The sequence below is a fragment of the Medicago sativa genome, chromosome 2, assembly GCF_051527215.1.
Source record: "Medicago sativa cultivar Bolivia chromosome 2, Bolivia_mono, whole genome shotgun sequence".
Lineage (NCBI taxonomy): Eukaryota > Viridiplantae > Streptophyta > Magnoliopsida > Fabales > Fabaceae > Medicago > Medicago sativa.
Window position 1 is genome coordinate 23,826,600 of NC_140750.1, and position 14,154 is coordinate 23,840,753.

Consider the following 14,154-nt stretch of genomic DNA (forward strand, 5'->3'; position numbering starts at 1 on the left):
ATGATGATAAGCGAAGAAAGATGGGAAACATTGGTGGTAGGTTAGGTTACCTAGCTAAGAAGAAAGTTAAAGTGGCAAGTGAACAATACCCTAATCGCACTTAAAATCGCAAGAGAAAACATTTCTTTACTTTTCTTTTTTAAAGAAAAGTAATCACTGAAAAATCATTCTATTGCTTAAAAAAACAGAAAAATCATTATAGGAATTAGGGGCTGGACGAAATATAAATTTACTAGTGAATCGGGACAAAAAACATTGCATCTTCAATTTGCTTGTAGTTAATTATTTTTATCACTAAGGTTTTGGGAGAATAGGTGAACTAATAACTAAGATGCTATGTAGAAAACTACATTTTGCTTCTTTTTATCAACCTGTATATCTAAATAGAGTCATAGATAAATATAATATCACAACATAAGAATTAGTTTTTTCACTCGGACACAATGACAAAAGATATTCATTCAAATTCAATCACAGCATAATATTGATACAAAAAAAAAAAAAAAAAAAAAAAGTTGTGCCAAGCACAACACACACATGTAGTAGTACTAAATAAAATCACACACATGATCATGGGTCTTATTTAGAATATGTAACATATTATATTATATATAATACGTGATAAATGACCCGATCGAAAAATAAAATATTAATTATTAGCTATTCATGTAGCTAGTAATCAATTATTGGTAAGGAGATCTTGTAGCATTTCCTCCAAGATGTAAGGCTCGATGTCATTGCTCGGTGGGTTGGCAGAGTCATTAGCACTCCAAACAAAAAGTCCAAGGAGTGATTTGCTGTTGACCAGTCTTGTGACGCCCTCAATGAACACCTCTCGGTTCATCTTAGTATCAGCTGGATCGGTACTAACACCTGCCAAAAGTTTAAGCTCACCGTAATCCGTTATTAGTTGACTGTAGAGATCATCAAACTCATCCTTTGAGGATATAGTTTGATTGTAGAACTTGTAGTCAACATAGTTGATATCCATTTTGTGGTCCCAAAACAATTTGTGGTAGTGGGCTTGCAGGAGCTCTGTCGGAGCAATGGACACATATTCCATGGATTTGGATACATGCTTATCCTTCTTGAGATGTTTAATAACTTGTCCAACGCAGTTGGAGAAGTCAGCCCCAGTCACACTAGAATCGATATACTCATAGTTAATATCAATACCATCAATTATGCTAGTGCAGTGGCAGCTACCAGAATCATCATTGACAAGGTAGTTCTCATAGTCTTGAATGATATGTCTGATCGAGCTTATGGCATTGAAAATCCATACCTTTTTCTCCTTAGGATTGAATGGATATTTAGTGCCATGGCCTCCGATAGTTATCATAACCTTCATATTCTTATGTTCTTTCTTGTGTTTGAACACTTTTTCTGGGCTGAAGTAATCAAAGTTCCAATCGCGAACGAAATGTCCCGTTCCTTTTCCATCTTTATACACCTCAGTGGCGAAGCCTAGAATGAAGTGGAATTGATTGACGTCATCATTGATGATCTCAACAGGAAAATCATCTAAAGTTTCTGGGTCATCCTTCACGCCAATGTATTCTCGAAAAATTGTTGGCCTCAAAACGGCATTGATATTGTGAGAGTGATCAGACATTGTGATCGAAAATGAAAATATGGAAAATGGAAAAAATTGATAGATAGACAAATGCAACAAACTTATTAATTGATTTTCGTTGGTGGGTTTGATTGGTTTGTGTTGGAATTCCAAACTCTTGGTATGCCTTTTTATAAGCCTGCAAACTCAATTTAATAATGTATATATATATATGCAACTACTTCTAATTAAATATAGACTATACGAAGTCTTTTTTTTAATTTTTATTAGGAACACTAGGGGATGTCTTTGTATGCCTATTATTGGTATTTTAATTAAGTCTATATATCTTTGCATTCTATTAAATCATGTATTCGGTCATGGAATATTAGAAGTATTTTGTAAACAAATCAGCTAGCAAACAAGAAAAAAAAAATTCAACATTAAGTATGTTTTCAATTGTTGCAAATTTTTTCAGTATAGAAAAATACAACAATTACCACTTAAATCTCACATACGAGTAGAGGAGATGAGGTTCGAATCAGATCATGACGTCTTGTGCCTCTTTCACTATTATAACAATGTATAAATCTATATACGAATTTGTACTTTTTTTTTATAAATACTAGCGAAAAGACAGACACCGTCTTTCCGCTTTTTTTATTACGTTAACGTTTGAAAATTATTAACGGTGTTTTTTTTTTATGAAATTTTGATTTGGAATAATACTAAAAATATAAATGTTTGTTGCTTTCAAGTTATAACAAAGGAAACTAATCATGATTATAACAAAAAAAATATAATCTAAATTCTTTTTTTTAATGACACCAACAACGATTTTTATTATAGAAAAGGTTGTTTAAGGGTATAATTGGGGACAATGAAAAAGTAAGTATAAATATATTCATCTGTTACAATAACGGTAGTTTTACAGTTGTCTCCACGATGATTTGAACTCAGATTCCTGATTTTAGAAATGACATATTCCTATTCGCGAGCTATCAGCTCATAGGCTCTAATTTTTTTTTTTATGAGTTTATGTTTGAGGATTATGTTTTTCTTTTCAAATAAAAAGAAAATATATTCAAGTTATTTGACTAATTAATTAAGAGATTAGAATGATATCAATAATTTTAAAAAAAAAAAAATTATGAATTAGTCTTACACATCATGTACTCATTATATACACACTATGGTTGTTAGGGGAATTAGATATTATGGATATAATGCATAACATAATTCTAAATTGGAAATGGGGACGAATGAATACACTCTATATATTTTTAGCAAAAAATTATAATCAATTGGAAGGACTTTTTACTATACTAAAGAAAAGGACTTGTTGCTATTTTTTTTTCATTCTGTGTTGACCCTTCAATTATACGGGGAAATGAAACTAAGAAATCTAGAGTTCGGCTGCAAGGTACGTAAAGTTTTGTCAAATAATGTTCTTTATTGGAAACGAACTCGGAATGTACCAAACAATTCATCACAAGGGGAGTTCATTAACAAATTTAGTTCAACCACTTGATTGCTTTTTGCTAATTAAAAAAATACCGCTACTTTCTTTCATAAATAAATTATCGTCTTGAGCTTTTTTACAGTCTCTTTATATTTGTTCCTTTTCAAATGTATTGATCATTTCTTTAGGAACAAACTTCTAGTTATGTTATATTTTGCTTATGAGTCAATTATACCTTTTTATGGAACTTGTAACTTGTCCTAAGTAGATTGACATTTTGTTTAAACAAAAGTAAAGTTATATATTAAATAAAACGAAAGAGATACAAAAAGTTGGGGTATTAGATCTGACCCAGGTACCACTCAAACGAAGTATATCGTGCTAAAACAGATTAAGTGACTAAATGCGATAGAGCTGCCACGAACACACACGAAGTGTAACGCCCAGTTTGAATTTATCTAGAATAATCAAATGTGCGTTATAAGGTGATATTGGATACATTCATTATACAATACGGAAACGACTTTAAGTCGAGAGTTAAGATACAAAGCTTCCGAGTCATATGTTACATTATTACACACCAAAGTTTTTGCTTCATAAATCTAGTTACGAAGTCTAACAACATAACTTAAATAATATAACATATGCATCCTTAATTCAACTCCACTTTGATTTCTGCAAACTCGATCAATCCAAAGCTTTTTCCTTACCTTTCCTTTGAGCAACCTGTGAACCGGAACAAATAAGGAGTTGGATGAGACATAATGCCTCGGTGAGTTCTATCTAGCCCTAGGCTAGTGATAACCTTGGGGAAAACCTATGGTCATCACGTGTCTAAAATACAACCTGCCGGTTGATGATACGTGTGTGGATTTTGCTTGTCTAGACGGTAGTGCATGCTATATCCGTCGTAAATTCTTAAATCTTACTAAAGGTCACGCTACCCTATACATGTCATGGCGATCAAGGGAAAGTCTAAGATCGCTATATCAAGATACGCTCTAAGTATCAAGAACTATCTTCCATGACACATCTCTAAGTCGGACGATTAAGTAAAACCTAACTCGTCATCGACATACTTCCTTTACTTGATTTCTAAACTTGTACATATTAAGTCATATATTAATTCATACGCAAGCATAATACATGTTCAAACATTAAGTTAGAAGTTAGCGTTGAACAATCAAGAATATCTGAATTCATTTTACGGATTAGTTCCGAGTGGAGTAACCCCGGAAGTTAATCCCTTACTACCGGTATGAATGCCTAGCAAAGGCGTACCGGACTCCCTTAGTGAAATGCGGGTCCCTTACGTCTTACCCCATTTCCCCTGGGAAACCATTTATGCCCATCTTGGAGGAATACAAAAGACACAACACTCTTTCTTGCTTAATGATCGTAATCGTATAATTCTTATCTTAACTTGCTCGTGAATAGATTAACTATTCGTTATTCCTCTTATTATTCATAACTCAATACTTAACTATCTAGTTCTCGATATATATAGATCGAGGCTCTAAGTTCTTTCCCATTATCTTAATGCATAGCTTGCTACCCATTCTTAACTTAGCTTTTTCTCATGCCATGCTTTGCCATCAAAACAAATACTTGCTTCACCCTTTTTCTTTAAGAAAACTTTAGGAAGCCTATGCCTTAAGACTTTGCTATGAGGGGTTCACTTTATAAAAGGACTCTTCAAGAAAACAGCTCGAAGAACGGCAGAGGGGAAAAAGGCGAAAGAACAATGCATTGCTGCACTGACTCACTCGCCGTGGCGAGTACATGAGCTCGCGAGGCGAGCAGCCTTACTCGCCATTGCGAGTAGAAGGCGAGCAACACCCCCCTTCTGGCCTTCGAGCTCGCCGTTGCGAGCAACTTACTCGCGAGGCGAGCTTTGGCATTCCAGAATCACCAAAAATGGTGTTTTTGATCAAAAATCCTCATATACAAGTATCCCAAAGCATAATATGACCCTAATGAACATATAAACTTGTAAAAACAACCTAAAAGCAAGTATTCATGAGAAAAACAAGCATCACAAGAAAAGGGGTAAATAATCTATATATATATATATATATATAAACCCTAAACAAAACAACTTCTCTTTCACAAGCAACACACCAACCCTTGGGAAGGATCTACCTAAGAACTCACCATAAATAAGTTGACAACAAGCTCAAGTTCTTGAAGACAAAGTCCTAAGAGCAAAACCCTAGATGAGAGAGAAGTGTGTTGGAGAAGCTTGCTTCCAACCCTTTACCAACACCCTTAGCAAAACCTTACTTAGTTCTAACTTATGGAAGATTAAGAGAAGATTGAATGATGTTGTGTAGAGGAGAGTAGAGGAAAGAAAATTCTTAGAGAGAAGGGAGAGCAAAAGTTGCAAACCCTAGAGAGAGAATGGAAAGAAAGTTATGAAGATTTGTGGTCCTAACCCACATAAATATCTTCTCCACGTGAAAGGTCTAAAATACCCCTTGCATCACTCGCTTGTATTCTATCGTTCCAATTAATATATCAGTCTTTAAAAGCGGGATGTTACATTTCTACCCCCCTTAAAAAAATTTCGTCCTCGAAATTTAGAGCATACCTGAAAACAAATACGGATATTGTTCCAACATCTCTGACTCAAGTTCCTATGTAGCTTCTCCATCCGGTGAACCTCTCTAAACTACTTTCACTATAGGAATATCTTTGTTCTTGAGGGTTTTGACATCACGATCTATTATTTCTTCTAGTTCCGGTTGAAATGTCAAATCTGATCTCAAATCTATAGAATCTAACTCAACAGGTTGGAAAGGATCCGGAATGTACTTCTTTAATTGCGATACATGAAATACATCATGTAATCCCGACATAGCTGGAGGTAAAGCCAATTGGTAAGCCACTGGTCCGATACGCTTGAGTATCAAAAACGGTCCCACATACCTTGGACACAACTTCTTAGTTCTGAAAGCACCCCTTAAACCTAACTTAGGGGTAACCTTTAGGAATATATGATCACCCTCATTAAACTCCAACGATCTTCGTCTCTTGTCCGCATAGATCTTTTGACGACTCTGAGCTGTTCTAATCTTTTCCTGAATTAACTTGATTTTCAGAGTTGTCTCTTGAATGATTTCTGGTCCAATAATGCTCTTATATCCAACTTCAGCCCAACACAAAGGAGTTCTACACTTCCTACCGTACAATGCTTCATATGGTGTCATTCCGATACTTGAATGATAGCTATTGTTGTAGGAAAATTCTATCAAAGGCAAGTGATGATTCCAACTTCCGCCATTTTCTAGAATACAAGCACGCAACATATCTTCTAGAGTCTGAATGGTTCTCTCTGACTGACCATCAGTCTGCGGATGGTGAGACGTGCTTAGTCTCAATTTAGTTCCCAAAGCTCTATGAAAAGCTCTCCAAAAGTGTGAAGTGAAGATTGGATCCCTATCTGATACGATGCTCGCTAGAACACCGTGCAACTTGACAATCTCTGAGATGAACAATTCCGCATATTGCGATGTCTTGTAGGTAGATTTAACCGGTAAGAAATGAGCCGACTTGGTTAACCTGTCCACAATTACCCAAATTGAGTCATGTCCTCTTTGAGTACGGGGTAGACCACCTACAAAATCCATGGTAATGTGCTCCCATTTACATTGAGGAATCTCTAACTGTTGCAACATACCATCAGGTCTTTGATGTTCTATCTTAACTTGTTGACATACTATGCACCTTGCTACAAACTCGGCAATATCCGTCTTCATACCAGGCCACCAATATCCCTTCTTTAAATCCTGATACATCTTGGTGGAACCAGGGTGAATCGAGAAACTACTCTTGTGAGCCTCTTCCAAGATCAGTCTTCTAAGTTCTTGATCATTCGGGACACATACTCTTCCTTCAAACAAAATTGCCCCATCCGAGGCTATAGAAAATTCTGGGTGGACACTTCTTTTCTGAAGTTCTGAATCAGCACTTTGTGCTTGAATAATTCTAGATCGCAAATCGCATGAAATTTCCAATTGATGCAACCATATACCATCTTTATCCTCTGTGGCTTCCAGATTGAGGTCTCGGACCTTTTCATACATCTCACAAACGTGCATCATAACCTCGGCTCGAGCTAAGGCCTTGCGACTCAAAGCATCTGCTACTACGTTGGCCTTTTCGGGATGGTATTTTAAATCAAAATCAAAGTCTTTTAAGTACTCCATCCAGCGCCTTTGCCTTATATTCAAATCTCTTTGATCAAATAAGTACTTTAGACTCTTATGATCACTGAATAGCTCAAAATGTGTTCCATATAAGTGAGGCCTCCATATCTTCAAAACAAAAATGATGGCTGCTAATTCTAAATCATGAGTGGGGTAGTTTTCTTCATGTGTCTTGAGCTGTCTAGACGCATAAGCTATCACATTGTTTCCTTGCATGAGTACTCCACCAAGTCCTTTGGACGATGCATCACAAAACACAATATATCCTTTCTCTAGGTCTCGTATAGTTAAAACTGGTGCCTGCGTCAACTTCTTCTTTAGAGTCCTAAAACTCTTCTCACATTCTTCATCCCACAAAAAAGGTACATCCTTCCTTGTGAGTCGGGTTAAAGGCAAAGCGATTTGGGAAAACTTCATGATGAACCGCCGATAATAACCAGCAAAACCCAAAAAGCTTCGAACCTCTGAAACATTCTTTGGTCTAGTCCAATTCTGAACAGCTTCTACCTTCGATTGATCAACTGCTACTCCTCCTTGAGAAATAACATGACCCAGAAACTTAACTTCTGACAACCAAAACTCACACTTGCTAAACTTTGCGTAAAGTTGTTTCTCTCGGAGAACTTCCAACACTGTTCTCAGATGTTGAGCATGCTCCTGTGGATTCTTAGAATAAATCAATATGTCATCAATGAAAATAATGACAAATTGATCCAAATACGGTTGAAAGATCCGATTCATATAATCCATAAAAACTGCTGGAGCATTGGATACACCAAAAGGCATAACTAAAAATTCATAGTGTCCGTAACGCGTTCTGAAAGCCGTTTTAGACACATCCGAAGATTTGATGCGTATCTGATGATATCCAGATCTAAGATCAATCTTTGAGAACACGGACGCTCCCTTAAGCTGATCAAGTAGGTCATCTATCCTTGGCAATGGATACTTGTTCTTGATGGTTACCTTATTCAACTGGCGGTAATCAATACACAGTCTCATACTACCATCTTTCTTCTTGACCAATAACACTGGTGCACGCCATGGCGACACACTTGGTCTGATGAAATGCTTCTGTATAAGCTCTTCAAGTTGAGATTTCAGTTCCTTAAGCTCCAAAGGAGACATTCTATAAGGCGCTACTGACACCGGCTCCGCTCCTGGAATCAGATCAATTGAAAACTCAATTTCCCTTTCTGGTGGTAAATTTATGATATCGGTCGGAAAGACATCCAGGTACTCACTGACAATTGGAATATCGCTTGGACTTAAATCTGTTTCTGAAGTCACGGTGAGCATAACATAAAAACCCTTATCTTGAGCACAAATAAATTGAGCCATTTGGTACGTGTGCTTTAATAATTCTGATAAAGCCACTCCTTCCACCGTGTTAGTAGTTGGCATGTAAATACTCTTCTCCGCACACCTTATATATACATGATTCGCCGACAACCAATCCGTACCTAATATCACATCAAGTTGCTTCATCGAAAGACATACCAAGTCTATGTAATAAGTCTTACTAGATACGATGATAGGACAATTTTCACAAACATAATTCGCTACAATTCCTCCGTCGGTGGCCGTAGTTACCATCATAGAGGGATTTAATAACGAAACAGATAACTGAAGAGCTTCAACACATTGGAAAGAAATAAAAGAATAGGATGCTCCACAATCAAATAAAACATTAATAGGATTTTGGCCAAGAAAACACGTACCACCAATTAAATCTTCATTAGCTTGTGCCTTCTTGCCATCCAATGAGTACACCCTTCCTCTGCTCATTGTGGTACTTACACCTTTGCCCTTGTTCCTTCTAGTTGGACAATCTACCATAAAGTGCCCTCTCTGGCCACAAGCATAACATGAATCATCTCCCATTTTGCACTACCCAGCATGAGTCCTTCCACATTTACTGCAAGTAACAAAAGAGTTGGATGAACCCATCTATCTTCCCTTCTGAGGAGACCCCTTCTGAGGAGACCCCCTTGGCTTCAACTTATCATGATGCTTATCAACAAAATTTCCTCTTCTTCTATCAAAGGATGTGGTACCCTATTTGACAGCTTTATCAAAACCTCTTTCAGCCTCCAAATTGTTATGCACTATCTCATCGAAATTTGTTAACCTTTGCTGACTGACTACGGCATAGAGTTCACCCCTCAAAGCATGTTTATATTGATTAACTTTCCACATCTCATTACCCGCATACTCATGGTGAGTAGAGTAATAAGATAATTCCTCAAACTTCTTTGTGAAATCTGTCACTGACATTTGGCCTTGTTTCAAATGAAGAAATTCATGTTCCTTCCTAACCTTGAATGACAAAGGAATATACTTCTCTTTCATCACTTGCTTAAAGTTCTCCCAATTCATGGGTATTCCATTTGTCACCATCCTACGTCGAGCAGTTTCCCACCAATCCTGTGCCGCACCTCGGAATTGATTAGTTGCATAAACTACTTTCTCTTCCTCGGTACAATTGGCCATAAGAAAAATCTTCTCCATATGCTTGATCCAGCTCTTAGCTTCAGGTGGCTCCCCACTACCGTCGAACTCTAGAGGATGGTTCCGATTGAATTCTCGGAATGCTGGATTTCCCACAACTGGAGGTGGTGGATGCGGTTGATGCAATCCCGGACCCTGTTGCATAGTTGCAGCCCACTGCTGCTGGGACTGTGCGTTCTGTTGTATCTGTTGTTGCATCATGTGCATCATCTGCTGATTCTGTTGCATCATCTGTGCCCACATCTGAGCATCGGGGTTAACATTCTGCTCCACATTCTGATTGGCTCTTGGCCGGCCTCGTCCTCTTTGTGCTCCAGACATTCTCGCTCAAACTGTCATATTTAAGTCAAAGTGATCAATTTCAACCAAATATAACAATGAGGACAACATCCTAAACTCAAAAGAACAACTACTTGGACTGTAATATTAATGACCCAAGGAACGATCTGAAACGACCTGCTCTGATACCAAAATGTAACGCCCAGTTTGAATTTATCTAGAATAATCAAATGTGCGTTATAAGGTGATATTGGATACATTAATTATACAATACGGAAACGACTTTAAGTCGAGAGTTAAGATACAAAGCTTCCGAGTCATATGTTACATTATTACACACCAAAGTTTTTGCTTCATAAATCTAGTTACGAAGTCTAACAACATAACTTAAATAATCTAACATATGCATCCTTAATTCAACTCCACTTTGATTTCTGCAAACTCGATCAATCCAAAGCTTTTTCCTTACCTTTCCTTTGAGCAACCTGTGAACCTGAACAAATAAGGAGTTGGATGAGACATAATGCCTCAGTGAGTTCTATCTAGCCCTAGGCTGGTGATAACCTTGGGGAAAACCTATGGTCATCACGTGTCTAAAATACAACCTGCCGGTTGCTGATACGTGTGTGGATTTTGCTTGTCTAGACGGTAGTGCATGCTATATCCGTCGTAAATTCTTAAATCTTACTAAAGGTCTCGCTACCCTATACATGTCACGGCGATAAAGGGAAAGTCTAAGATCGCTATATCAAGATAGGCTCTAAGTATCAAGAACTATCTTCCGCGACACATCTCTAAGTCGGACGATTAAGTAAAACCTAACTCGTCGTCGACATACTTCCTTTACTTGATTTCTAAACTTGTACATATTAAGTCATATCTTAATTCATATAATTCTTATCTTATTATTCATAATCGTAATCGTATAATTCTTAATCTTAACTTAACTTGCTCGTGAATAGATTAACTATTCGTTATTCCTCTTATTATTCATAACTCAATACTTAACTATCTAGTTCTCGATATATATAGATCGAGGCTCTAAGTTCTTTCCCATTATCTTAATGCATAACTTGCTACCCATTCTTAACTTAGCTTTTTCTCATGTCATGCTTTGCCATCAAAACAAATACTTGCTTCACCCTTTTTCTTTAAGAAAACTTTAGGAAGCCTATGCCTTAAGACTTTGCTATGAGGGGTTCACTTTATAAAAGGACTGTTCAAGAAAACAGCTCGAAGAACGGCAGAGGGGAAAAAGGCGAACGAACAATGCGTTGTTGCACTGACTCACTCGCCATGGCGAGTACATGAGCTCGCGAGGCGAGCAGCCTTACTCGCCATTGCGAGTAGAAGGCGAGCAACAACCCCCTTCTGGCCTTCGAGCTCGCCGTTGCGAGTAACTTACTCGCGAGGCGAGCTTTGGCAGTCCAGAATCACCAAAAATGGTGTTTTTGATCAAAAATCCTCATATACAAGTATCCCAAAGCATAATATGACCCTAATGAACATATAAACCTGTAAAAACAACCTAAAAGAAAGTATTCATGAGCAAAACAAGCATCACAAGAAAAGGGGTAAATAATCTATATATATATATATATATATATATATATATATATATATATATATATATATATATAAACCCTAAACAAAACAACTTCTCTTTCACAAGCAACACACCAACCCTTGGGAAGGATATACCTAAGAACTCACCTTAAATAAGTTGACAACAAGCTCAAGTTCTTGAAGACGAAGTCCTAAGAGCAAAACCCTAGATGAGAGAGAAGTGTGTTGGAGAAGCTTGCTTCCAACCCTTTACCAACACCCTTAGCAAAACCTTACTTAGTTCTAACTTATGGAAGATTAAGAGAAGATTGAATGATGTCGTGTAGAGGAGAGTAGAGGAAAGAAAATTCTTAGAGAGAAGGGAGAGCAAAAGTTGCTAACCCTAGAGAGAGAATGGAAAGAAAGTTATGAAGATTTGTGGTCCTAACCCACATAAATATCTTCTCCACGTGAAAGGTCTAAAATACCCCTTGCATCACTCGCTTGTATTCTATCGTTCCAATTATTATATCAGTCTTTAAAAGCGGGATGTTACACGAAGCCAGACAAGTTACCACAACTGAAGATAAAGTAGAAATAAAACCAGCCCAAACTCTCCGGCCCAAAGGATACAACAAGAATGGAACAGCACCTGCAGACCATGAAGCGCAACCACCGTTGCGGAAAGATCGGCATATCTCCAAAAAAAATATGAATCCAAAATCACGACCCACAACTAGAGAAAACTGAATCCTAAGTATATTGACTAGATAATATACTAAAACAATGTCAATAACTTAATATATAAATAATTTTGTATTATGACTAGCCTTTCATTAAGAACTTTTTATGTTCACATTATGGTTGTTAGGGAATTAAATCTATTAACTTAAGATATAAATAATTTTGTGTTACTATTAGTCTTTCATTAAAAACTTTTTATGTTCACATCATGGTTGTTTGAGGAAAAAAAAGATTGCTTACCATCTCATCCAAGTGCTCTTGGCTTTATTATCACCGGATTTTAAGTCATTAGCCCCTAGCTCTAAGAAACACCACTTTAAACCATCGTCACAACTATTTTTAAATGTATAATATTGAAATCTTTTTTTTAATAATTGAAAAATATGTTTGATATAATTTTTTTATATCGAAGTTTAATATATTATGTTCAATAAAAAAAATACATTCATTTTAATACTGTGAGTTTCAACGACGGTAGTGTGTTTTCAGACATTGTTATTTTTACGTGTCAATATTTTTTTTTATATTTGTCGAGCACGTTGAGGAAGAAAAAAAATTGAAACTCTAAAGAAATTATACTTGAATTTTGTAAATTTCAAACATAGAACTAAAAAACCTACCGGGCCTAAATTTAAATCATATTAGAGGTATTTAAAACCTACCAGGCCTAAAAAAAAATTATTAGATATTCTCAATATTTATTATAATAAAAAAATGTCAATTTTAAGTAAAAACAAAATCAAATAATGAAATACACATATGTTTGTCCTTCAAATGATTAATTCCCCTAACAACCATCATGTGAACATATGTCCTATTCAAGAATTTGGTAGCATGGTGGCTTTCAATGATATTTTTGATCTCCTGATGGACCTTCAAAACTAGGGTTTTTTGTTCCTGGCGCAGTTTTGGTCGTGTTTTTTATATGATCTGAGAGGTAGGTAAGTTTTCAGTGAGGCAATGCTAACGTATGAGGACTGGCTGCATGATGATCAGCGACGAAAGGTGGGAAACATTGGTGGTAGGTTAGGTTACCTAGCTAAGAAGAAAGTTAAGGTGGCAAGTAAACAATACCCTAATCGCACTTAAAATCGCAAGAGAAAACATTTATTTTTATAAATGAAAAGTAGTTCTTTTGTTTTTTCAACTAATTCTCTTCTTTTCTTTTTTAAAGAAAAGTAATCACTGAAAAATCATTCTATTGCTTAAAAAAACAGAAAAATCATTATAGGAATTAGGGGCTGGACGAAATATAAATTTATTAGTGAATCGGGACAAAAAACATTGCATCTTCAATTTGCTTGTAGTTAATTATTTTTATCACTAAGGTTTTGGGAGAATAGGTGAACTAATAACTAAGAGGCTATGTAGAAAACTACATTTTGCTTCTTTTTATCAACCTATATATCTAAATAGAGTCATAGAAAATATAATATCACAACATAAGAATTACTTTTTTCACTCGGATACAATGACAAAAGATATTCATTCAAATTCAATCACAGCATAATATTGATACAAAAAAAAAAGTTGTGCCAAGCACAACACACACATGCAGTAGTACTAAATAAAATCACACACATGATCATGGGTCTTATTTAGAATATGTAACATAATATATTATATATAATACGTGATAAATGACCCGATCGAAAAATAAAATATTAATTATTAGCTATTCATGTAGCTAGTAATCAATTATTGGTAAGGAGATCTTGTAGCATTTCCTCCAAGATGTAAGGCTCGATGTCATTGCTCGGTGGGTTGGCAGAGTCATTAGCACTCCAAACAAAAAGTCCAAGGAGTGATTTGCTGTTGATCAGTCTTGTGACGCCCTCAATGAACACCTC

At 36.2% G+C, this 14,154-nt stretch overlaps 1 protein-coding gene across 1 annotated transcript; it reads right to left on the reverse strand.

Annotated features, from left to right (window-relative positions):
* Positions 1–392: 392 nt before the first annotated feature.
* LOC146945671 (chitinase 2-like) lies at positions 393–1,733 on the reverse strand. Its single transcript, XM_085743973.1, has one exon. It carries the CDS (start codon positions 1,613–1,615, stop codon positions 680–682), a length of 936 nt encoding a protein of 311 aa, XP_085600099.1. The 5' UTR covers positions 1,616–1,733; the 3' UTR covers positions 393–679.
* Between the last annotated feature and the right edge of the window lie 12,421 nt (positions 1,734–14,154).